The sequence below is a fragment of the Equus asinus genome, chromosome 11, assembly GCF_041296235.1.
Source record: "Equus asinus isolate D_3611 breed Donkey chromosome 11, EquAss-T2T_v2, whole genome shotgun sequence".
Classification (NCBI taxonomy): Eukaryota; Metazoa; Chordata; class Mammalia; order Perissodactyla; family Equidae; genus Equus; species Equus asinus.
The window spans coordinates 72,790,548-72,815,632 of record NC_091800.1 but is presented as its reverse complement, the minus strand read 5'-3'; the positions used below and the strand labels follow the sequence as shown (position 1 = coordinate 72,815,632).

The 25,085-nt window shown below is 42.3% G+C and overlaps 1 protein-coding gene across 10 annotated transcripts in view; it reads right to left on the bottom strand.

Moving 5' to 3' along the window:
* Window positions 1–25,085, bottom strand: part of CLYBL (citramalyl-CoA lyase) — a 228,349-nt gene that overhangs the window by 103,018 nt on the left and 100,246 nt on the right. For all 10 annotated transcript variants that reach the window (XM_014839208.3, XM_070520099.1, XM_070520098.1 and 7 more), the window contains exon 2: window positions 3,927–4,113. In XM_014839208.3, coding sequence (XP_014694694.1) covers window positions 3,927–4,113 — 187 coding nt within the window. The remainder of the gene's footprint in view (window positions 1–3,926; window positions 4,114–25,085) is intronic.

Genomic DNA, 25,085 nt, shown 5'->3' with positions numbered 1-25,085 from the left:
TCGTCAAGCCTCCTGCTTGCCATGGCGCCTGGTTGAGTAGGTATTCAATATTTCTTTAAATATCGAACATTTAAACTTACTTTCTAAACTTAAGTATTAAATTAATTTAAATATGTATTTAAATATTTCTCAAATAGCAGCCCTGGAATCCTGCCTCTATTTACTCCACTCCTACCTTCTTGACCTCACCCTGTGTCATGGAGATTCACCAGAAATCTGTGCATTACCTGGCTTATTTTCACTGTGTCCCAGCAAGGAATGGCTTAGACAGTCCGGCATCTCCTCATGAATTTAACAATGAAAAGTAGTAGATAAGAGGGGAGTGGAGGCAGTCTTTTCATCATCCATGCTTGGGAAGGTGAGCTGGTAGTGCCATCCTTGACATGAAGGAGCTACTTAAACACAAATTGGATTAGCAGGACAGGATTAGAGCCTGCTGGAAGGTATTATATACTTATAAACTGCTTTGTGGAGACTCCTATTGTTTTCATTACAAGCCCATATTCCACAGAGTCAATCAAATGAAATACTGGATTAATATATTAATAAAAAAGAAACAAAATGAAACATAAAGTGACTAAGTATTAACAATGCTAAGAAAGTTGAATTAGGCAAGAGTAGTTCAGTTTAGCAAAACTATAACTGTATAATCTGAAATGAGAGTTTTAATATGAATTTCTTCTTAGGAAGAAATAAACTCACCTAAAAATAGTCTCTATTTACTCCATCAAAAGGAATAATATTCAAATAAGAAACCTAATTAAGAGGTGACTTCAAGAAAGAAAAAAGCGGGCAGAGCCAGTGGTGTAGTGGTTAAGTTTGTATGCTCCAGTTTGGCGGCCCGGGGTTCTCAGGTTCAGATCCTGGGCGCAGACCTACACACTGCTCATCATGCCATGCTGTGGTGGCATCCCACATACAAAATAGGGGAAGGTTGACCCAGATGTTAGCTCAGTAACAATCTTCCTCAAGCAAAAAAGAGGAAGGTTGGCAACAGATGTTACCTCAGGGCCAATCTTCCTCACACATACACACACACACACAAAAAGACTATAAGCAATTTCCTCTGGACATTTCAAATAAATTGAAGTCCCAGGACACTACAGATGTGAATATGGAGCTCCTGTCAGTAATCTTCAAGAAACCATGCAGTACACAAAAATGACAAAGGATAAAAGAAACCAAGGCATTAACTATCAAAGAAACGGGAAAAAGGTGAATTATGGAATATGTTGACAGGTGAACTTGAGGCTAATTTCTGGAAAAAATTCTAGGAGACTCAAATCTCCTTGGTTCTGCCATTAAATGGCATTGTGACCTTGGACATATTTCAAAACTTTGCTGTAAGGATTAAATGAGACAATATATGTAAAACATTTAATATAGCATCTGTTACATAGAAAACTCTCCGTAAATGGTAGCTATTACCATTTCTGTATCTCCGGAACTTCAAAAGAAGGTGGCAACAACTAGGTACTGATATGGATTCATCCAGATTAAGTCTCATTTACCTAACCTCAATTTTCTAGCAAGGCAGAGGTGCCGGGGGAGAAGGTATTTCTAGACAAGTCGATGGGGAAGGTATCTTCATTTTGAAAATGCATTAGATAAAAACCTCTTATAACATCCTTGTGAAAAGAGTGGATTCCAGGAGAGTTAGTGGTTGAATGACCACATTTGTAGTATTGATTCATGAATTTGACTTATCCGTGCCTCAGTTTCCTTACTGTAGAAGGACTATAAGAACAGTACCTCCCTAGGTTGTTACACAAATTAAAGCCCTTACAACAGTGCCTGGCATTTAGTCAGTGCCATATAAATGTTTGTTAACTAAACTTGAACAGAAGTTTCTAGTGGCATGCTTGTGCAGCAGTTGGCTCTGACCTCTTCAACATTTCCATCAGAAACTTGTTAAATTTTCATATGGTGTGCTGATGAAATTCTCAGATGGTATAAATGCTGGATGATGAAATCAAAATCCAAAAATACCTTGACAGGGTAGGCCTATGAAATGAAAGATATGAGATGAAGTTAAATTCTGGATAGAGATTCTAAGGAAAAAAGAAAAAAATTTTTTTTACAAGTACTAGCCTGGCTTGCCAGAACTTTCTGTGGATAAAAAAGGGACGTTTAGTTGACGCCAAGCTCAGCATGCATAAAACAGTGTGCGAAATTCAGCTGTATTAAGAGAACTGGAGTGTTTTGATGAAGACACTGTCTGGACATAGACTCCAAGTTGGCAGACACAGCTTGCCCATGGTGACCTCTTCTCTCCCCTTCCCCTCCTTAGGTTCCTCTTAAGTAGTGGCTCCAGGTATAAGGATGGGCTTCAGAACACAGAATAAAAGTAAAGAAATGTGAGGCAGGAATGGACCATATTTCCAGCTCATCTGGATGGCAGGAAACATCCTAAGGTGGGTGTGGGGAGATAGCCTCAAGATTTGTCAAGAAATATAATTAGAAGTTTATCAGGGCACCTAATGGTTCACTGTGCTACATGCTAAAATAAATTCCCCTTTAATCATGATTACTACAAGATTTCTCTAGTCTATTTCCTATAGGAAATCAAGCTACTCCCAGGCATTTTATCAAACTTTTTCTTTATAATAATCCCTGTCCCCGACAAAAGGAGATTTTGTTATCCCACAGTATAGATAAGAAATTGAGGCAAAGAAGTACAGTGAATTGCCCTGGGTCACAGAGAACTGGAATTACAATTCAGTATCTAATCTTAGAGTGCACTACATGAGTTTTGGAAGGCGGCATACTGGAATCACATTGCATCCTTCAAGAAAAGGCCTATTTACCTTAATCTCTGGGAGACAGAAGATTAATCGTAACTTCCTTGGTACACGCCAAAGATGTTGAGTAGACACTTTAGATTCCACATGCATATTCTAATCCTTTCCCAAATACCTGGAAAGCCTTGATTTGACCATTAGGAAGATGCTAGAAATTAACTTTCTTTTTTAATTAAGGCAAATACTTGTTTGCTACAATCTCCAAAGAAAGCAATTAATCAAGAAAGTTGTATAGTACAACCATGCTATTTCAGATCGCCTAGGACAAGAAATGATTCAAATAGGCATAAATCCAGAGGGTCAGCTCCTGTGTCCCTCAGCCCCACAATCCATTCACAGCCCAACCTCATTGTTGAGGGACTAGATAGATAAAAGTTGAGTAGAAGCAGGTTTTTAACTAAAACAGTTCCATGCAAACGTAAGTTACTGTTATAATGATTTACATATTTTGCCTAATTATTGAACAAATCCACCTTCGTTATAAAAACCCGGAAAACATAGTCAAGCAACCCAAAATGAAACAAAAAAGCACCCACTATGCCACCACCCAGTAAGAACCTTTCGTAGCTGTTTACAGATTGGGTCTTTTCCCAAGCTCATTTCTTTAGTCAGGCCAAAGGCTGTAACCCTGAGGTTCTGCACGTAGTTACCCTTTAATTAAGTGGGGAAAAGGGTGACTTATCCAGAGAAAACTATCTTTCATTTTCTTGGCACTTGTGCCAGAAGAGATAAGGCCACTACTCAATATACCTGGCAGTAAAGAAAGAAATTCCTAAGTGCATCTTATTGGTCTGAAAAATCTACACCACAATTCTAGGATTAAGTCATTTGCCCAAACCAGCAAATATCATGGCCAAAACGGATTGAGTGTCTCTTTATCTATGCACACACATAGGCACATATCCTGAAGGTCATGATTTTAAACATATTTTGATTGGATTCTTCCTTTCTCTTGGAGAAAAGAGACACATTCAGAACCTATACAAGGGCTGGGTCAAGAATATGTTAGTAATCAGCAAAAGGTGAGCACGGTAGAATCTTTCCAAATAGTGAGCAATGGTACCAGGAGAGCACCCAATTTCAATCCATTTCTTTTTCCATCCTAAAGAAAAATCATGCCGTTACCTTTTTGTTCACAGCCACACCGTCCTCACAGTCAAGCACTGCACAATCTACATTTAGGGATGGAATCTTCTGGATTTTCTTTTCATCATTTCCAGGTACATAGAGCACTGCTCTCCGGGGAATGTACTTGTGACTGGATGAGGAACTATATCCAAGCCTGGACACATCAGCTGCCAGAGATGCTTTCCTGCAGGAGACATAATTAGGTTAGTTCAGAATAGAATTTGTTTACAAATTTTTGAAAAATCTCATTTTAATGCAAAATTAAAGCAGAAAATATGGATAATCTTTTTTAATTATGGCACACCACAATCACACATAACTAGGAAAACAAGAATAAGAAAAATAACCAAGAAACAAAATATCATCTTGGCTGAGTTTTAAAAAATATATAGCATTGTTTATTGACACAAACTTCTGAGACAATAAGGAGAGTGTACCTATTTCTTCTTGGAAAAACATTTCCAGTATTAGTATATTGTCCAGATAGTATCCGCAGAGACAAAGGAAAGAAATTTATATCCAAAAGGTCCTAAATAACAATACTTTCTACAATTATATGAAAGTAAAAAGCAGGAAATAAACAATCTATGTAAACATTAGTCTAACGCCCTCTCCCTGCCAATGAGTTTTTTTAAGTAAAGAAATAAGTGATTTAAGCTCAATTTTAACAACAGACAAGCATGGTTGGCCACTTCTTAAGTGAGGAGAAAGGACAGTGAATGGGAGAAGATGATTACCAGCTCTGTAATTGTGGGCAACTTAATTGCTGGAAACTTCAGATTCTTCATCCATAAAAATAATACTCTTGCGGGGGAGGGATAATACTCATTTTGCAGGTTGTGGAGAGGATTAAGTTAAAGGAAATAATGCACGTGAAGCACTTAGCCAGAGCCTGGCAGATATTAGCTTGATGTGGTGGTGGGTGCAGCAAGAGTAGTAGCAGCTGCTGTTGTTCTTAATGGAGAAACTCTAGCCGTCAGCAGCCCCTGTCTGCCCTGAACCTCAGCTCTCTCCTTCCCTTTCCTGCTCTGTGTAGCCTCCTGTGGAAATGAGAGGAGGCAGCCAGAAACTCCTTTGGCTCACTGCAGTCCTCGCCCCCAACCTGGGCCATAGTTTGGTCTTGTGAAAACCATGTTTTAGCCCATGATATATAGTACAGGTGGGTGAAATCAACTTTCATAAGCAGGATCAGCTACATAATTTGTGGGGCCCAGGGTAAAATGAAAATGCATGGCTCCTTATTGAAAATTTATTAGGAATTTTAAGGTGGTGACAGAAGAACACCACCAAGCAGCAGACCCTCCTAAGCACAGGGCCACGTGTGACTGCACAAATCACACATCCGTGAAGCCGGCCCAGCCCATAATAGAGCTACATCTCACAAAGACCCAATTAAGGACAAGTAAAGCCCCAGCAAGCTGGGACATCCTCATGTTTTACTCCCCGAGTAAACAGCATCATTCTTTTCAAAAATACATTAGCTGTACTTTTCGTGGAAGCTCTTTTTGGTAGTTATCCTAAGTTAATGCCATCAAGTATCTTGCATGGTTGTAACATTTTGCCATGATTAATGTGCCTTGTGACAATGTATCTCAAGAAAAATCACTATCTCTTTGGGGCCCTCCCAATTTTGCGTGGACCCCTCATTCCTTCTTGCAACCAACCTTAATAAACTCTAAAACTTGAGTCTGAGACTTATTTTTCCACAACGTAAGCATTGTGCTATGGGAGGAATGGTGAGATACAGACGGATATTTAAAGTGTATGTGTCTTACAATACATTTTATTTAATATAAAATATACTTTGGTCAGCTAATTGAAGAAAGCCTGAAATATCTGTCATCATTTTGCGTTGACTGAAAATATCTGGTTTATCTTTTAAAAAGGGAGAAAATATAAGGATGTAAGAGCAACAACCACATTTTACTTATCATTCACACTGGAAATCAGAATTTGCAACATATACGTTTCCTTAAAAATGGCAAAAATGCAATTAAAAGAGATCAAATTTTTATTTACTAGTAAATGCTTGGGGGCAAAATCACTTCTCATCAGGATTTGTTGTAAACGTGTGTCAAACCAAAGAGAGGATGAGAAGGGCTCTAGTGGACGAGCTTCAGTGGGTCCTTCCTATACCTCTCCTCTCACCTTTCCTTTTCACAGTTCTCTCACAGCTTGAATGTCTGGACATCTCTGTCCCAGTGACAACCAACCTTTTTTTCATGAAAACTGAGATTTCCTTCATGTGAAATAGCTTCTGACCACCATTTTGGATCCAGCCACAGTGGTCTCTCAGCCACCCTGCTTGAATCTCAAACCTGAGCCACCCAGACATGGCTGACAGGTCATTTGTGGCACAAGTCGTCATATCACCATCATATGCTAAGCACTACAGCAAATCATTCCTAGCATGTTTATATGAAGTGTAATTTTTAAAACAGATGATCATTTTTAAAAATCTTCTGCCACTGTTAAGGATGTTTCTGGTTTCACAGTCTTCTACAATCATCAAAACTTTGTTTTGCTTATATCTTCCCCTGCTCAAAAGCTGTCAACGGCTCCTCATTACCTGCAGGATTAAGTTTAGTTTCAGCTGATATTCCTTTTCTCAGCTGATATCCCACTTTTCCCACACAGTGACTATCCACCCTAGAAAAATTAGATTATGACTGTCTCCACAACGTGCCACATTCATGGCTTCCACTGTACCTCTGCTTCCGCTGTGCTTCTGATGGAAAAGTCTTTCCTCTCAGTTTATTTGAAGCTTATGGATCCTTCACGCTCAGTCCAAGGTCCACCTGACTCCAGAGCCTTTCCTGACCATTCGTCTTTAAACTCTTACAGCATTTATCACTCATAACCAAACCAGAACCAGCCAAGGATTGGTTTTGCTATTAAGGCTAAAGTTAATCAAGGTGGCACAAGCTTTCTGGAAGACCAATCGATGATACAAATCAAGAGACTGAAAAAGGTGCCTACTTTTCAACCCAGTAATTCCAAGTAATTTGACACAATTCCTTTTGGAAGACTGAATATTTGTGTCCCCTGCAAATTCATATGTTGAAACCTAATCCTAAATGTATTTGGAGGTGGGGCCTTTGGGAGGTGATTAAGTCATGAGGGTAGAGTCCTCATGAATGGGATTAGAGCCCTTATAAAAGAAGCCCCACAGAGCTCCCTGCCCCCTTATGCCATGTGAGGACACAGCAAAAAGACTGACATCTATAAACCAGGAAGAAAGTCCTCATCAGTCACCCAATCTGCCTTGATCTTGGACTTCCCAGCCTCCAGAGCTGTGAGAAATACATTTCTGTTGTTTATAAGCCACCCAGTCTATGGTATTCTGTTATATCAGCCCAAACAGACTAAGTCAGGAATCTATCTTAAGAGAGTAATCAGAAATAACACTAGATATACATAATATTAAGACATCAAAACAACCTTTAGGTCCAATAATAGGAGGAAATATGGTATTTACATTTAATGGAATATTATGCTATTGTTAAAAATGATGTTTATGAAAATATTTAATGTGAAGATAGTTATGACATTTTTAAACAAAGGACATAATATTATATATTAAATAACATCTCAACTTTGTAAAACAATGCAAAGAAAACTATCAACTATCTGGAAGGAAATACATCAAAATGTTATTAGGATGCCTCTGAACTGTAGAATTTGGGATTAAGATTTTTCTGCTTCTGCATACTTTTTCCTATTTTGTACATTTGCCAGAAAGAGCATCGCTCCTCTTTTTTTAAAATTCCTTTTATAATTGCCTTAAAACAAATCAATAAAACCATTCAAAAGGCCTGAAATGGCAGCATAATATAGTGGAAATGTTAGGATGAACTATATGAGATTGCTGATATTGGGCCATTTTTGACCTACAATAATGATAATTTTATACGGTTAAACTCAATATGGTGATTAGCAGTCAGAAAATGGGATGAGAAGCAAGCAAGAAATGTCAATTTCCTCTTCAGAGAGAAGCAGCATAATAGCCACCTCATACAGGGAGAATTCACCGCAAGCCGTAAAGCAGCATGCACACACAGCACTATGATTATCACGTGTGATGCTGGTGGACACAGCCCTGCATCAGGAATCTTGTGTCCAGCTCCCTCAACTAGATCACAAGCTCTCTAAGGGAGTGGTGGTCTTACATCTCCCCAGCACTGCTCAACACAGGGCCTTGCACATAAAGTACACAATTCCTGTCACCTTGTTACCTAACCAAAGCCAGTTCTCCAGAACTGAAGGTGTAGGACTCATCTGCGACCACACTGTCCTTATTCTTCTTGTGCAAGAGTCAAGTTTTAGTGGTGATTACAGGTAGGAGGTCATTTTTATTCCCTCTCTCCTCTGCCATCCCAGAAGCTATAACCCAACCGATGGGCTGTTGCTTCTTCTCCTGTTGATCCCCTCCTTTCTGTAAATACAGTCTACATGCTAGTTTAGGGCCTCATTAACGTTTACCTAGATGACTGTGGAAGTCTCTTATTTATCCTCACCGCCTCCACTTTGTTCTTTTGTTCATTCATTCATTCATTCATTCAGTGAGCACAGTAAGCACCCACTGGGTGACCTGCACCTGGCCCCCACTAGCACACCTGGCAGGTACCTTTGTGCAAATTAGAAAAAGGTGCCCTTTTGTGCCTTCCAGCAGGTAGAAGGCAAAAAGGCGCCTCCTGCTCCTGAGGCAGCATGCTTTGCTGAGTGGAGATGACCTGAAGCTCAGCCTCCACACGTGCCCCTTGGTAGGCACCCCTGGTCAGGGCACACCCTGCACAACTGTATGCAGTGGCCCAGACCCATACTGTGCTGAGCACTCTGAGAAGGTGGCACAAAAGAAACAGCCCATCCCAGAAGGTCCAGGGAGGAACACCCAGAAGTATGGCCTGCAAGTGGCTCAGGAAGGCTAAAGGCCTGTACATAACGAAGTTGGAGGGGAAAAGGGAGCAAAGGAGGCAAAACGGTTTGGAATAATAAAAAGAACACTGTAGAGGGCGTTAGGGCTTCAGGTTCCGTTGTGGATTGTGAGGTCCCGGGGGGCTGAGGGGTGGTCACTGGGCAGGTGGGAGGAGCCTGTTGTGGCTTTCCCCAACCTCCCTCCTCCCTGTACTGCTGGCACGTCCTCTCCTTCCCCCATCTCCGCGGCTTGAAAATTTGTTCCCTACTTGACTTGTGTTCAGCACTGACTACTGTGTATGAACATACACAACTGCAGGAGGTGACAAGATCTAACTTATTTTATCTGACATATTTGGAGGTAGGGCCTCTTGATAGTCCACATGTAAATGTATTCAAACAATATGCAAAACAGGGGCTTAAGATGAGTTGACAAAAATCTGGTAGCCTTATGGTGAGCTCTCTCTAAAGTGGGACTTTTTACAGATAAGATATCCCTCGGCAGGTCCAGGGGTCTTCTGGCTGGAGGGGGCCTTCTTTTGGTCTTCTCCCTTTCCTCCTCCACCTGCTGTCATTTATTAACCATTTCCATAACTAGAGGCATAGCTAGTCCCTAAGGCTGCAGAATGCTCTCCATCTGGGATTCAATGTAACCATCATGTAGTAAGCTTTTAAAAAATGTCAAATTCGGGACCCCACCCAGGGTAGTCAAAATAAATTCACTGGTAATAGGGTCCAGGCTCAGTATATACGTGTGTGTGTGTGTGTGTGTATTTTTAGCTCTCTAGGTTCTTGCGACTTAAGTGAGGGGTTGCTGTAGCCCAGCACCATTGGTCTCTTATCTGTTTCCATGGGAGCATCTACCACATGGGAGCTCCCGAGAAATGCAGAATCTGCCTCCCCCGGCCCCGCCCCCCACCCCAATCCCACTGAATCAGAAGCTGCAAATTAACAAATCCTCAGGGGATGCTTACCACGTGAAAGTTTGAGGACTGCTGCTCTAGGATGACTCAAACTTGGGGGGATATTGGAATGTCCTGGGGAGCTTTCAAATGTGCTGATGCTAAAGCTTCAGCCGCAGAAAGTTTGATGTCATTGACCTGGGGTAAGGCCTAGGCTCTGGGACCTCTCAGAGCTCCCGAGGTGATTCTGATGCGTAGCCAAGTGGGAGAACCACTGTACTAGATGATTCCAATGTGTAGCCACTGCCCAAACGCAGGACATTTTGCTCCAACGAAAATTTCTCTCAAGTGAGTCGTTTGCTATCATTAGATACCAATAGATTACGTGAAAGTAATAACTGAAAATGCAGCAAAGTTGAAAAAAAATCCATGTTAAAAAAGCCAACACTCAAACTGCTTACAATTTTGAAATAGCACTTATAATTTCAAAATAAACTGATAAACTAATGTCCATTTAAGGGTCTGCAACTTGGCATGTGACTTCTAAACCCAAGGTAGTGATTTCTTAGCTGATAGCTAGTACAGAGGTCTCTACTTTGGCTGCACGGTACAATCACCTGGGAAACTTAGAAAAAGAAAAAACGCCAATTAAATCAGAGTCTTGAGGTGAGTCCCAGGCACCAGCGTTTCTTTAAAGCTTCCAGGGAGACTCCAAGGTACAGCCAAGGATGACAACCTCTGCACCAGGGTTTGCAAGTACCACCAAAGTGTCTTACAGATCCTAGAAAGGACTCCAGTCGTTGGACATCAATAGTTGCCAGAATTTAAGCCTACCATATTTAGGCAGGGGTGCTGCGTACCAATTATGCAACTTTCCATAATCAAGTGACTGGGGAATGATAATTTTGAGAGGAGTGGTAGTTTTCCTTGCTTGGAAATCACGTTGCTCTGCATTCCCCACCCACTGAATCAGTAGCCATCATTACCGGGCGGGTGGGGTGGGGATGGGGTGGACAACAAGAAGTCCTCAATGAGCGTGGAGCTTCAAACCAGATTCTTATATCAAGTCCCTAGTGAGATAATAAACTTGCCTTTGTTAACAGAAAAGGAAGTCTAACTTCCAACAGCTCGAGAGTCTGAACCTAGAATTCTCAGGAGGCAGAGTGAGAAGGGACGGAGACTTGAAGTAAAGGAATTCCCTGCCACCAGCAGGGCCAAAGCCCTTTGGATGCTGAGAGAAGGTGGGAGGAGGAGCGCACAAGTGATGAGACTTGGGGAAGATTCTGCCTGGCCCCCAACTCTTTGTCCTACGTGTCTTCAGGGCAATGCAGCAAGGGAGAGAGCTCCGACGTGAGAAAGATGGTACCCTCACTGCAACTTAGCTTCTCACAACCCGCAAGCCCTGCGGTAACAAAATGGTTGCATCAGTTGAGTTTTGCAGCAGCCAAAACTAGTGCCTTGGGGTCAGGTACTATACTGCTGAATCTTATCAACTCAGTATATTTTCCAGAGAGTCATATTTCCCCTCGTTGAAGCCAATTTAACTCAAATTTACAGTTTTCATGAAAACCACACGACCATCTCGACAGATGCAGAAAAGAGCATTTGACAAAGTCTTTTAGGATAAAAACACTTAACAAACTAGATCTGATGGGACACTCCCAAACCTTGAGAAAGAAGGACTACAATGAAGGTGGTACAGACAGAATCCCAAGTTAACAAGTATCAATCAACCCAGCCTCTATTTTGCTGAGAACCATCAATGCTCACCAGTAAAGTGTCCAAACTCATGCTGTTTTGCTTTTGAAGTCATAATGAACTGATATTCCAAGAAGAACCCTGTGTATCAGACACTTTTACAAATGCTGGGCCAACTCACTGTTGGCCTATTTAGCAACTGTATTTTTATTTAGGAGAAATGTGTTCATACAGCAATTGGAATTTTTAAAATAGCAATTGGATTTTAATATTATATCATATGTCATTTGTGTTAGGAATTTTGACAGGCTTTTCAAAACAAGTCGGTGACTTGGGGAAGGGAGGGTTTGATGTCAGTCCACACAGGTCAGGAACGGGGGCCTGTTGGCTAGCTGCTGCTTTCAACCCCAGATCTGATTCTAGTAATCACTAGATAAACAGTAATCACTAGGGTTCAGATCCCTTGGAAAAGCACATAGAGAAAGGGAAGTTTCTCTAATTCTCAGGAAGGGACCACTCAGATTGTGTCAGGTGGCCAAGGCACTAAGGGGCCAGAGTCCGTGAGGAGATGGGGGGAATATGACCACATGGAGCATGGATCATGGGGGGCTCGGGGTGTGGAGTGCCCTCTGTGTCCTGGAACCGCCCCCTGGGGTCACACTTCCTCCTCCCTAGGAAGTGAGATCTATAGGAACTTGGCATTAAGAGAATCTTCTGTCATATTCTGTGAGTAAGGACTCACAGAATCCTGCCAGCCCTGCTCTCAGGGGGCTGAGGCAGATTCCCCTCCAGGTGCCCCTCTCCTCCCATGTTAAGTCAGAGGTACCCTTTCCCCAGGCCCTCACGTCAGCAGGCACTGAGGACCTGGGGGCTCAGCACCAAACAGCTCCTGCACGAACTCTGATGGGGCAGCCAGATCAGCAGGGGCTGGACTGAGACCCACTCTCCTAAGCCTGGGAGCAGGTTGGCAGGGGTGAGGGCTAGGAACCTTCAGGGCCAGCGAGGTGTGGCCCCAGCTCCCTCCCAGGGCCCTTTGGGTTCTGCCTGGGTGAGGATGCCTGACCTTGCTCCTCAGGACCCTGCTGCTTGTCTGGCTCTCATGGTGGCTGGTGTAGCGCCAGCTGCTACAGCACTTCAGAGCACTCCCATTGCTTAGAAACTTCTCATCTTCTGCATTACCCCCAAGTAGTTCTTCCATGGCACCAATGCCAGGCAAAACAGGAGTCTGAATTCACCATACTCTTTGGTGATTTGGCTGCTGTAGGGGGCAGATGCTCAGCTAGGCTGGTTCTCCCTGCTATCAAGCTGCCTGCCCAGATTCTTCTCCTCTCCTCTGGCCTGGGCAGCTGAGGCTCCAGAGTGCCCTGATGCTGGGTCCCACACAAATTACAACTGATACAGATAGAAAAGAAGCCAGAGCCCAAGCAAGTGTCCAAATCCAGAGTGTTGGGTGGGCAGAGTGAGTGGAGGTCTGGGCTGATCCTCAGAGCAGCAGAAGCTCTCTGAAGCCAAGGCCGGGCAGAACATGCTGATCATGGTCCAGGGACCCTAACCGAGGACTCCACGTCTTAGCCTTGACCCTGATACCTGGCTCTAGGACACCCTTGCCTTACCCATGGATGACCCTTAGCCAGCACAGTAGGCTAGAGGGCTCAGATGGAAACAGGGAAGGCCAAGGGACTTCCAAGTGTGTTCCCCTTGTCACATCCATGCTATCATTTCATAAACAAAAATGTTTTCATCTCGTAATCCAGGACATAATACTTTTATGGAATCATCTAAATGGCAGTCCAGATTTGACAAAGTGCAGAAAAGAACTTGATTCAGGACTTTAGAAACTCATGACATCACTTCTTAAATACAAAACTGAGTTAAAAAGCAATTATTACTAGGATAATAATGACTTAGATAACAAAATTAATTCTAAATTATTTTAGTAAGTTTATCAAAAGAATTTTTTAATGTATTGATCAAACTCAGTATTTATCATGTATTCATTGTAATCAAGCTCTTCACCAGTGCCTTTATAACAGGACTTAAATAATACTATGATGGTTAATTTTATGTGTCAACTGGACTGGCCCATGGGGTGCCTAGGCATTTGGTCAAACATTATTCTGGGTGTGTCTGTGAAGATGTTTCTGGATAAGATTAACATTTGAACTGGTAGACTGAGTAAAGCAGACTGCCCTCCCTAATGTGGGTGGGCCGCACCCAATCAGGTGAAGGTCTGAACAGAACAAAAGGCTGACACTCCCCCAAAGAAAAGGTTACTCCTCCTGCCTGATGTCATCCAGCTAGGACTGGGTTTTTTCCCTGCCTTTGAACTCAGACTAAACATCAGTTCTTCCTGTGTCTCGAGCCTGTTGGCCTTTGGACTGGAACTACAGCCTTGGCTTTCCTAGATCTCCTACTTGCTGACTACAGATTTTAGAAGTTGTCAGCCTCCATAATCACATAAACCAGGACACATACACGCACATATACACAGGTATATCCTATTGGTTCTGTTTCTCTGGAGAACCCCTAAGACTGCTCCTATACATTACTAACTAGATAGTTAACATACATCCAGTGTTAAACAGGAGCCCAGCAGTGTGCTTTCCACACACCTCCACCCTCCATCTCCCCATCCTGGCCCAAAACCCCATCATCTTATTCCCGACTGGTTTCCCGGGTCCTTTCCGTCTCTCTCCAGTCCCCTCCCCAGCCCACAGCCAGGGTGGACCTTTACAACTGTAAATGGGATCATGATACTCCTCTGTTTGAGACCCTTTAACGGCTTTTGGATGTTCACACATTAAAACTCAAACACTTCACCCTAGCTGACAATGCCCTGGCCACCCTGGCCTGCCCGTCCCCCTCTGCTATACCCTTAGTCACAGGGATCTGCCCCCAGTTCCCCGAACATGCCACATTCTTCCTACCTGCCTCAGGACCTTCCCACATGCTATCCTCTCTCTCTGGAAGGTTCTTCTCCTGGATCTTGGCATGTCTGGTTCTCTCTCATCCTTCAAGTCTAAATGTCATCTCCTCAGCGAGGGCTTCCCCAATCCCTTTATCTGAATTGACCTCCTCCTGTGATTCTCTACTCCAGAATCCTGTCCATTCCCTTCATAGACTTTCCCTTTTTGAAATAAATTCAATATTGGCCTGTTGACTTATTTATTGTCTTTCTTCCACAAGACTGAGAGAATTTTTCCATTTCAGCTATCCCAGACAGAAACATCCTTCCTATCTGGTAGGGAGGAGGGTCTTGGTAGGAGTAGAGACCCAAGGATCCTTAAAAGCTAGGGTGACAACACATGGCATAGAGTGGTCACTGAGATGCTGCAGACGGGCCTCTGAGCCCTGAGGGAGTGAGATGGTGGAGGGCAGTGCAAACTTCCCGGTGCCAGGGGTTACAAAGCAGGGAGGTGGCCACAGTGAGTGCCCAGGGATGGCAGTGCCAGGGGCAGTAAAGCTGGATACAGCAGGAGAGGGTGTCCTGTCCGGACTGTCTTCTGGCCTGACTCTGGCTGTGTGCTTAAGTGTTCGCATTTTTCACTGCCCATTTTCCAAGCCCCTCTCCAGCCAGCCCATGCCCCTCCCAGAAATTCCCTTTCTGCCAGTCAGCCCCAGCTAGTGTCAGTCATGTGAAACTCCACACCCTGGTGCACAGGCTCCCAGTGAGCAGGCACCTGGCCTGCATTGCTCGTGGCTGCACGTGTGGCCCTCAGCACTGTGCCTGGCACAGAGAGGGACTTGGATGTGCAAGCTGAATGAAGGAAGGAATGAACTTGGGGCTAGATGGGTGGTGGGCTGGGAAACGTTCAAGGAGAGAGAGTCACAAATTTCCATTAGCCTCTGTCCCTCGGGGGCTAAAAAGGACGGCAGGTGTGATCATTGTAATGTTTTTCACTGACTCCACCAAACTGTCTTCCCAAAGGGTTGTACTAATTTATACTCCCACCAGCAGTGCATGAGCGTGCTTAGTCTGCCACGTGCTCGTGCACTGCCCTTTACATTTTCTAAATCAGGGTTCTAGACATTTAAGGAAAAGAGGTGTGAGGGAGTGAGTGAAGGTGGCCGTGGAAAGGAGCTGGAGATGTGAAGCCTGGGAGTTTTATAACAGCCTCATTTGAGCAATGATGAAGCATTCTACGGATTGTGTGAATCCTTCAGGATCAGCATTCCTCACCTTGAGCTGACCTATAGTCTATCATTTTATCCCCCTGCCACGTCAAGTATTTTTTTTATTGTGGTAAAATATACGCAACATAAAATTTACCATTTTAACCATTCTTAAGCATGCAATTCAGCAGCATTAAGTACAGTCACATTGTTGTGTAACCATCACCACCAGCATCTCTAGAACTTCTCATCTTCCCAAACTGAAACTCCATGCCCATTAAATAATAACTCCCCATCCCCCTACCCGCAGCCCCTGGCAACCACCCTTCCACTTTCTGTCTCTATGAACTGGACTACTCCAGGTACCTCAAAGAAGTGGAATCATACAATATTTGTCCCTTTGTGACTGCCTTATTTCACTGAGAATGATGTCCTCAAGGTTCATCCATGTTGTAGCACACTTCAGAATTTCCTTCCTTTTTAAGGCTGAATAATACTCTATTGTATGTACACACCACATTTTGTTCATCCATTCATCTGTTGATGGACATTTGGGTCATTTCCCCCTCTGGACGATTGTGAACAATGCTATTATGAACACTGGTGGACAAATATCTGTTTGAGCCTCTGCCTTCAATGCTTTTGGGTGTATACCCAGAAGTGGAATTGCTGGATCATATGTAATTCTACATTCAATTTTTTGAGGAACAATCACATTGCTTTCCACAGTGGCCATATCGCTTTACACTTCCACTCAAATATTATTTTAAAATATTTTATGCTGCTTTCAAGTCCCGTTATGACTGAAGGGGTATTTTGGGACCAGAAAGAAGCATCATCTTCTATGTGCCCTTGCCTTTTAGAAATTTCCTCCACAAATTCTAATAAATTTTCATAAATTCTCATCTCTTCATAAACATAAGAAATAATAAGAAAACAAATAAAGTATCATTTTAAAATAAGACATCAATAAATTTCCATTTAGGATACCACACAGAAATGATATGGCCCTTTAAGTTCTTTTAAAGAGATTTTGACTCTAAGTGCCGGTAAAGGTTGAAAATAAAAATTTCTTATGGAAAAGTTCATGTAAATCCACAGCTGTATGACAGATTCTTGATGGGGTCATTTATTTGGGGCTGTATCTTCAGTCTTTTGAGGGGGTTGGAGGGGTGTGACTATGCTCTGTTTTTGCCTCTTCTAAGGTTACATACTGAGGAAAGCTGAGTTCTATGTTGCATGGCCCACAGGTCTGACCTTGCACGACGGTTCTGATGCTTATGGAAGAATCTCTACAACTAGAGTGAAGATAAGATAAGAGCCCACTCAGTGACCCTTTCCTACCCCCACCAAGAGACAGTAAACTCACCTACAAATTTCAACCACACTTACAACTATTAATAACTAGTTATTTATGCCAGCAAATACAGAAGTGAGGCCTGCTTATGTTCTCACTTTGCTCAGTTCCCAAGTGCCCAGAGATTCCTTCCCTATTTTGAAGAACTATGTTTCAGTTACCATGGCAACAGTGCATGGAGAAGGGGGGAGCTTTCCCTGAGCACGAGAGCAAAAGAACAGCTTTTTGTCCTCCCACTGGCAGAACAGGGCCATTCGTGAGATTAGCATGTGGTGCAAACACAAATAAGCGTGCAGCCCGCTTCAGAAAAGCCAAGAAGACATTTTCAGGGCAAACTCTCTCATGAAGCAATTATATCACACCGTAATCAAGTGCTCCATTTTGTACTGAAATGAAGAAATAGTCTTTTGTGTCCAAAGCAGACTCACACAGGATAGCAGTTTGTGGTCCACTGTGAGTTCACTTCTAAGGAAGAACCCAGGGCACAGGATGGGGGACCCACAGACCATGGGCCAGCCTCTCAGCCATTGTGGGGTACCATATACGAGGAGGTACATTAGCGAGAGACTTAGCTCCTGGCCTATCCTTGCCATGGAAACCCCAGGAAAAGGGGTGGGCATCGGGCAAAGGACAGATTTAGTAAAGTAGGAAAAAAAGCAGAATCTTTATTTTTGCCCAGTTTGGTAAAGTTTGTGTCACGCTGTTTCAGTGCAGATCCCTGCTTCCTCAGACCATCAGAATAGCAAGGGGCAAACCAAGTGAGCCCAGCGATGGAGGTCTTTTTCCACACAGAATGAGAAAGCAAACACACACCCATGTCAAAAATTGAAGTTACCCATTATGCTCAGTGAAACAAGCCAGACACAAAAGGACAAATACTGTATGATTCCACTTCTGGGAGGTTCCTAGAGTGGTCAATGCATTGAGACAGGAAGCAAAATGGTGGTGGGGCGGGGTGGGATGGGGAGTTAGTGTTTAATAGGTACAGAGTTTCAGTTTGGGAAGATGAAAAAGTTCTGGAGATGGATGGTGGTGATGGTTGCACAACAATGAGAATGTACTTAATGCCACTGAACAGTACACTTTAAAATAGTTAAAATGATAAATTGTATATTATGTGTATTTTACCACGATGAAAAAAATTAAAGTTACAAAATGTCTTCCTTGTCATATCTATACTACCGTTTCATAAACGCAAATGTATTGATCAAATTCAGCATGGATCATGCATCCAATAAACACTGAGTCCAACAGGAGCTGGCCCTTGCTCAGTAAGGGCTATGGGGTGACAAACATGGACAAGAAGCTGTGTGCCCACAGATCCCCACTGTCGCCCAGGAGTCCACTTGGTATGGCTCCAGAACTCTAGTTCTCCAGATAGGCACATGGCTTTTATGTGGGGTAAGTGTCAGGAATGGGGAAATCCCATACAAGTGTGTGACCATTAATGGGTCCCAAAGAAGAGGGCAAGCTTTCCATGAAAACAGAGATCTATGTTTATATCCCACATGGGTTAGTGTTTATTAATGAATGTGGCAGTGGCACCATTCAGAGATTTACCCCAAGGCACCTGGGCACCTGGTAGCACATCTGAGGAGGAAGAGGTGGATGGGAGAGAGGGTATGTGAGAGGAGGAGACGGAGAGGAAGAGAATGGGGAAGAGGAAAGTAGGGAGGAGAAGGGATGGGTCCTGGAGGGAAAGCCAGGGAAGATAAGAAAGTGGGAGGCTAAAAGGACGGAGAAGGTGATGGCTCAGAAGGGAGTGTGGGGGAGGGCAGGGAGAGGAGCTTTGTTTTTCCACAAAGCTCCTTGTGTTGTGTTGAAGAGGGGATGACAATAGAGCATGTCCCTCTTAGTGGCTAATCCTACTTTCCTGATCTACTTCTGGTGAGAGAAGGAGGAGCACAAGTTTTATCTGAACAGAAAACTGGAGGGTTTTTTTCTTGGAGTGACACTGAGGTCAAGAGGAAAACCCGCGCTCCCTCACTGAACACGTTTAAGAACACAATGCGATTAGCATCCTTCTGTTTCTGCACTGCTTCTACCCAGGGATCCCGGAAACACAAAGCAGCCTAAGGATGTTGTTCATTAATAGTTAACCGTTGATGTTGCTGAGAACTTGGTCCAGGAATGATGCTCAGGACCCTCTACCCACAGAGATTTGATGGATGGATTTCCAGGTGTAATCCCTGCATCGGGAACTATGAGAGATAGCACCTGTCAAGCACAGAACATGGGAGCTTTCGGTCACTTGTAATTAAAACCGAAAGGACGTGACATCTGACTTCCCTTTGCCTCCATAGAGATGATTCGGGACTTTGGATGGTGAAACTCTGAGAGTAAGGAATCAAGAGAGTACTTGTTCCATTCCTGGCCAAAGGTGAACATGCAGAGCGCAGCCTTCTGTTTAGATTGCTCATTGTTGGCATTCCTAAGAAGATCTGATTCTAGAACCAGTTGCAGAAAAGACAATATTTAGTGATGTATTAAAATAGCCAGTGGAGAGAATAGGAAATATTAATACCATAGCACCACCAGAAAATTTCACGAAAACACCATTCACAAAATTTCTCCATTTAGAGATTCCATTAGTACTGGGTTATTCTATCTCAAAAAATAATAATAAATTTAAAGCTAAGATGACTATTTCCTGGCTTTTGCAGAGCTTTAGAGGTAACTGAGCAAATGCGAACTAGAAAGATCAATATCTCCTTAACTTTTTTTTTAAAGGTCATGAAAGAGGACTGTCAACCTGACAGATGTAACCATGGATTCTTTTACAGAATTCTTCAAAAGCTCAATGGCTGCTAAACGTGTCAAATTAATGCATCTCCCCCCGACCGTGTTCTTTGATATGAAAGTAATCATGGGAGAATTTTTTTCCTCCAGAAAACGGCTCTGCAATTTTGAAAAAATAGTTTTCTCTGTATCCTAATTTTTTTTTTTTGGTAACTGTCATGAAAATGATTTGGGTTAATGGTATCCCTGTTTTCTTGCTAGATTCTCTCAAAAATTCCTTTCAAGTGTCAATCCGAGTGAAATGAGGCTAAAATGTTACATAGCTTAGAATTTTGATATTTTGTTAGCCATAGACCTTTGATTATCCTGATTTGTAGATTTTGGGAGGATTTAACATTGATCTCTCTCTAGCGCTGAATAATTTTTAGAAAAAACACAGTCTGAGTCTAATTGCCAGACCCACACCACACACACGAAAGCTGTGAATACAAGCTGTGATCACGAATCACGTGTACATGGCTTTGATTGTGTGGGACCCACAATAAGATTAAGATTGTTTTTTTCCTTCTTAATTATTCAGAGCTAAGTGTGATGAAAATTAAAACTAAACATATGGATGTGATCATGAAAGCTTTTTCTAACATAGTTTTAGGGGTTTTTTTTAAGTCTATTTAATGTGTCATAGGCACTAATTTCTTTAAATATCTATTTAAGGCAAGACTTCCTAGAACTTGCTCTAATTTGCGGGAGCTTATGGTTTTTTTCTTAATTCAGTGCGACACTTAGCAATGCACCAGCTCAAAGTGCAAACCAGCTTCTTTTCCCTTTAAGTTCCCCCAAAACTTACTCATTAAATATGTATTGTTACTTAGTTTAAGGCAGAAAACTAAGTTTCTGGTCAAACTCAGTAACACTTTTATTGTAAATATAAAGGGAATAAAATTAAAAATTAAGAGGTGAATCCTTTCCACAAGCCATATGTCTATAATAATCTATGTTATGGTTTATTTGTGACTTGATTCACAGTTTTCTGTGATAATGGCAAGAGAGATGGAATAGTTATCCAGAAACCAAGATAACCAGACAATTTTGGGGGTTTGTCTTTGGAATGTATTAATTAATTTTAAAAGCTAATTTAATCTTATATTCCATCTTGACTAACACCGATATTTGTCTTCCTTTGGAATGTGTTAACGATATGCTAAAAGGTAGGTGGCTGGGAAGTCTGCTGGGTGACAAGGCCAGACCACTTGAGATTGAAAAGTTGTTGCAGGTTTTCATGGCACCAAATGGACAATCTCCAAATGGTTTTTCCTCTGACTCTAGTTTCAGAAATGCAAGCAGGGGACAGAGGAAGATTGAGCTACAAGTTAGGAGACCTGATACATCTGTTCTTAGACGACTGACCTCAGATTTCAGCTTCCCCCTGCCTGGCACATTTCCCAACAAGTCCTCTTTGGCACCCTGGTTCCATTCTTCCATCTCATATCTTCTTTCTTTCCATTCCCATTTGTGCCTCCTAAATCTCTCCCTGAATCCATATTTAGCCAAGCTCACATTTCTTTGCTAACTCCAAACTCCTAGATGCATTTCCAGGGAGGATTCAATTGCCATCCATCTCTCTGAATTTGTCCTTACTCTGCTGGTCACTTCTGCCTTCTCCCTGGTTCTGCTCACTTAGCTTGGGTTAGGCTGGAGGACTTAGCAAAATGCTCACTCTCCATATGGGCCAACCAGCTCCCAGTTACTGTATGTGTGACTAGGTTACCCTTGCAAGATCCCTGTGACTGTAAGACAAGAGGATCTAGCAGAACTCATCACATCTAGAGGGACTATTCAAAAACCTAAAAGAGAGCAAACTGCAGTAGCTCTCCACGGCATCCAGCATTTGACAGCACAGCAAAGAAGTAAAACCTAAGAACTCAGTTTATCCCATTCCCAGCAAGAAGAGTAGACTGCAATAACAACGCAAAGGCAGGGAAAACGATAGGATATTAAATTACAAAATACCATCATTTGCATAGTAATTCCCACTAATTAAGAAAGAAAGATATAAGTTGTTTGTTATAAACACCACCAGGTCTTGAGCAAACACCAAGAGCTCACCACAGAGCCAAACCAAGCATTTGTCTAATCAGAGCCACTTTCCAAAGCGTTTTATTGGTACAGCTGCAGAGCGCACATTTTATCACACATGCTAATAATCCCAGTTATGGCGCCTACATTTTAATCATTTGTTCTGGGCTTGTTTCTCAAACAATTAGCACTAATGAATGGTCAGAATACCTCGGATCATATATGTCTAATTGCAGTCAAGAGCGGTTCTTGTCTGCATGTACATTTCAATTTACCTCTGCGGATAATGTTTGTTAATTGTATTTCTTTATACGCAAGCGAAGAAAAAGGCGGCTCAGGCAAAAAAGGGACTAAGTGTTCTCCTCTTTCCCTTTGTTCTCACAAGAAGCTAAAGTCACTTCAAGAGGCACTTAATCCCATCATCCGCGGTTACAATTGCCTTGCAGCATCAATCAAAAAGAATCTGAAGTAAAATGATGCAGCTATATTGTGTAATTAAAAGCAATTCAGGTAGTTATTGCTTGGGGCCCTTTACGGGTCCAAATACTTAAAATGGCCCTGCAGGGATCCTTAAAACTGTAGTGTTTTAAATTTGGTCAGCAACAATATCTGAAGGAAAGGGAGGAATATGCAAGAAAAAAAGAAAAAAAAGCCAACACCAAATGAAAAAAAAGCCCACCACCCTCTCCTAGTGCAAACTGTACAGCAAAAGAAAAGAGAACGAAAGTGTGAAGGGCTAACCCCTCACAATTCCCAGCTAAGAAATGAAATGAACAAAGAAGGAAAGGAAGGAGAAAAAAGAAAACAAACGATGTTTTCCAAATTCAACAGTCCCTATCCCGATCCAACTTTTGCACTTAAGAAAAAAAAAATGTGTAATAATGTTGGCTGGGTCTCTTCAACATGAAATGAAACAGCCTTGTAGGATCTATACCATAAAAGTAGAGGCTATCTGAAAATTCAAACTTATTAAGAAAATACAAGGTAAATTTATGGTGTGTCTAATTCCACAGTTACTTATAAAGGCAAGATGTGGGAAGTACTCTTTAAAAGTTTGGCACAGATTTCTAAAGGGGTTTACTTAAATCATTAAAAAAAAAAATTAAGTGTTGAGGCTTCTAGGCTTCATATTTGGCTTTTTAAGCCAACAAGAGTTTAACACAGTGTTTTCTGCTGTGTGCTTTTAACAAAGAGCCATCATTGAGAGAAGGTTGGAGGTAGGCATAATTCTCTGGTTTTGATTCTTGGCTAAAATATTTTTAAGTAAAAACACAACTCCTCAACAGATGTAAGACTAGATGTTAAAATAACAATGCATATTTAAGTTTTACCATCATTTCCCCCTTTATAATAAAAAACGGGAAAGCGGGCTTCCTGTTGATTGACAAAAGAATTTCAGGAAAAAATGTTAAGTGCATGCCTGAATGGGCTACTGGATATTAAAGAATTTTTCAGGAAAGACACTAGGTTACTCCCAGGATAAGGTGCATTCTTGAAGCAGATGACGAGTGGAAATGCTCCACTCCACATTGCTAGAACAGAGCATGTCACAGCAGCAGCTATAAATACTTTCTAAGGTACAAATTATTGGCAAATGTAATTGTGGCTTGAACACTACTAAGTGTGAGCATATGAGGGTTATATGATTTGACATTCAAATCACAAAATGATTGTCAATTGAGATATCCAACAACAGTTCATTTAAACACAGAACTGCCCTCATTTTCCACACAGATATTCTAGCAATGCGAGTGCAAGAGCCTACAACTGAAAAACACAAAAGCTCTCCCGAAAAGGTTTAACCTTATATGAACTACTGATGCAAAAAGGCAGAAGGGAACCAACTGTGTTTCCATCCTTAGTAGAACCAAACTTTTAAAATTCTGTCATTTAAAAAAGATCTGCCAACCTTGCGTCTTCAACTGTATTGATCATAGTGTTAGAGATACTATATATGTATCAAATGGTTTTGTGTTGTGAATTAAGTATTTCCTAGAAGTTTAAATCTACTTGTTATTATTCAGCGCTCAGCCCATCTTCAAGCATCCATTCAAAATTGTTGGCCCTCCGTGGGTGGGGGTGAGGGGCTGACATCCCCCCACTGCCATATTCTTATCACCCTTACCTTCTAGTTGCCCTGGGGAGATGACACACTGTGGGACTGAGAACAAGTGGATGACAGAAGGGCCCGAGGCTCACATAGGCTTGATTCCCTGTCTCTGCACCACCACCACCAAACTTCCCAGATAATTTATTTCATAATCAGGCATCGATGTTTGCCGGATTTTTGTGCTTTGCTGCAATTGTGCTGCTCAAGGTAAGCTACTTGAAGGCAGGAGGCTAAATGAAAAAAACTATTTTTCATCCATCAAAGTATCTGTTTCATGTCCTACAGTTTTTTTCACTAGCTTTTGGATTAAGATAGGCAGGTATTTTCTCTCAGGGAAAGGAAGTGTAAACTTTTAACAAGGGATATTTTAGGAATATCCAAAACTGAACTAAGCAATAGGGAAAAAAAAACCAATTCATTGATAATGAATTTCAGGCAAAAGTCTGTATTGCAATCTGTCTCCTGTAACATCTTTAACACAATTCCTACTGACAGGTACTTCTCAATATCATATTTCTTTCCCCTCGCGCCCCAGGTCTCCAAGCTGCTCCCTTGTCCCTGATGCTCCCCTGGAATTCCCCAGGGACAGTGCCCACCACAGGCTGCCTGGAGCAGCCCCACAACCAGGCCCTTCAATTCCTGCCATTGATCCAGCTGTGTGCACGCTGGCTAAATGCTGCCAGGTCAAGCTGGAGAGCAGGACTTGAAAATTCAGTGCTAATTACTGTGATTACAATCTGTGTCTCAAGCAGCCAAAGCCTCCAGGAAATGTCTACAGGCGACCTGCCTCTGAATCAAAAATCTCAGTTTTAGAGATGCAGAATCTATACACGCCGACTTTCCAGCTCGTTAAGTCATAATATGGGCATCAAGTCGTTCATGATACTTTCCCTCAAAGCATATGGAACTAAGGCAAGCCCAGCACATAGAATATACAAGACAGACAGAGAGGGGAAGTGGTCAAACAGGACCTAAGTAGCCGCAAAAATTGCAAACACCGGAGCCCTGCAACATGACGCTCAGAAGGCGATTTTCTTGAGATGACTTGAGACCCTCTGAACCCCGCCAGGGAGTGAGTGGGCACTTAACGAACATGCTCATCGGCATCATCGCTCTGCAAGGAGCAGGGGTAAATTTGTCATGAGAACCTTGAACCTCTTAGTACCCATGTGCGTCGTGTATTTACCACTGAGCTCCCAAAGGCACTTGTACTAGAGGCAGAGAAAGTGATTTCATAAATATATCTT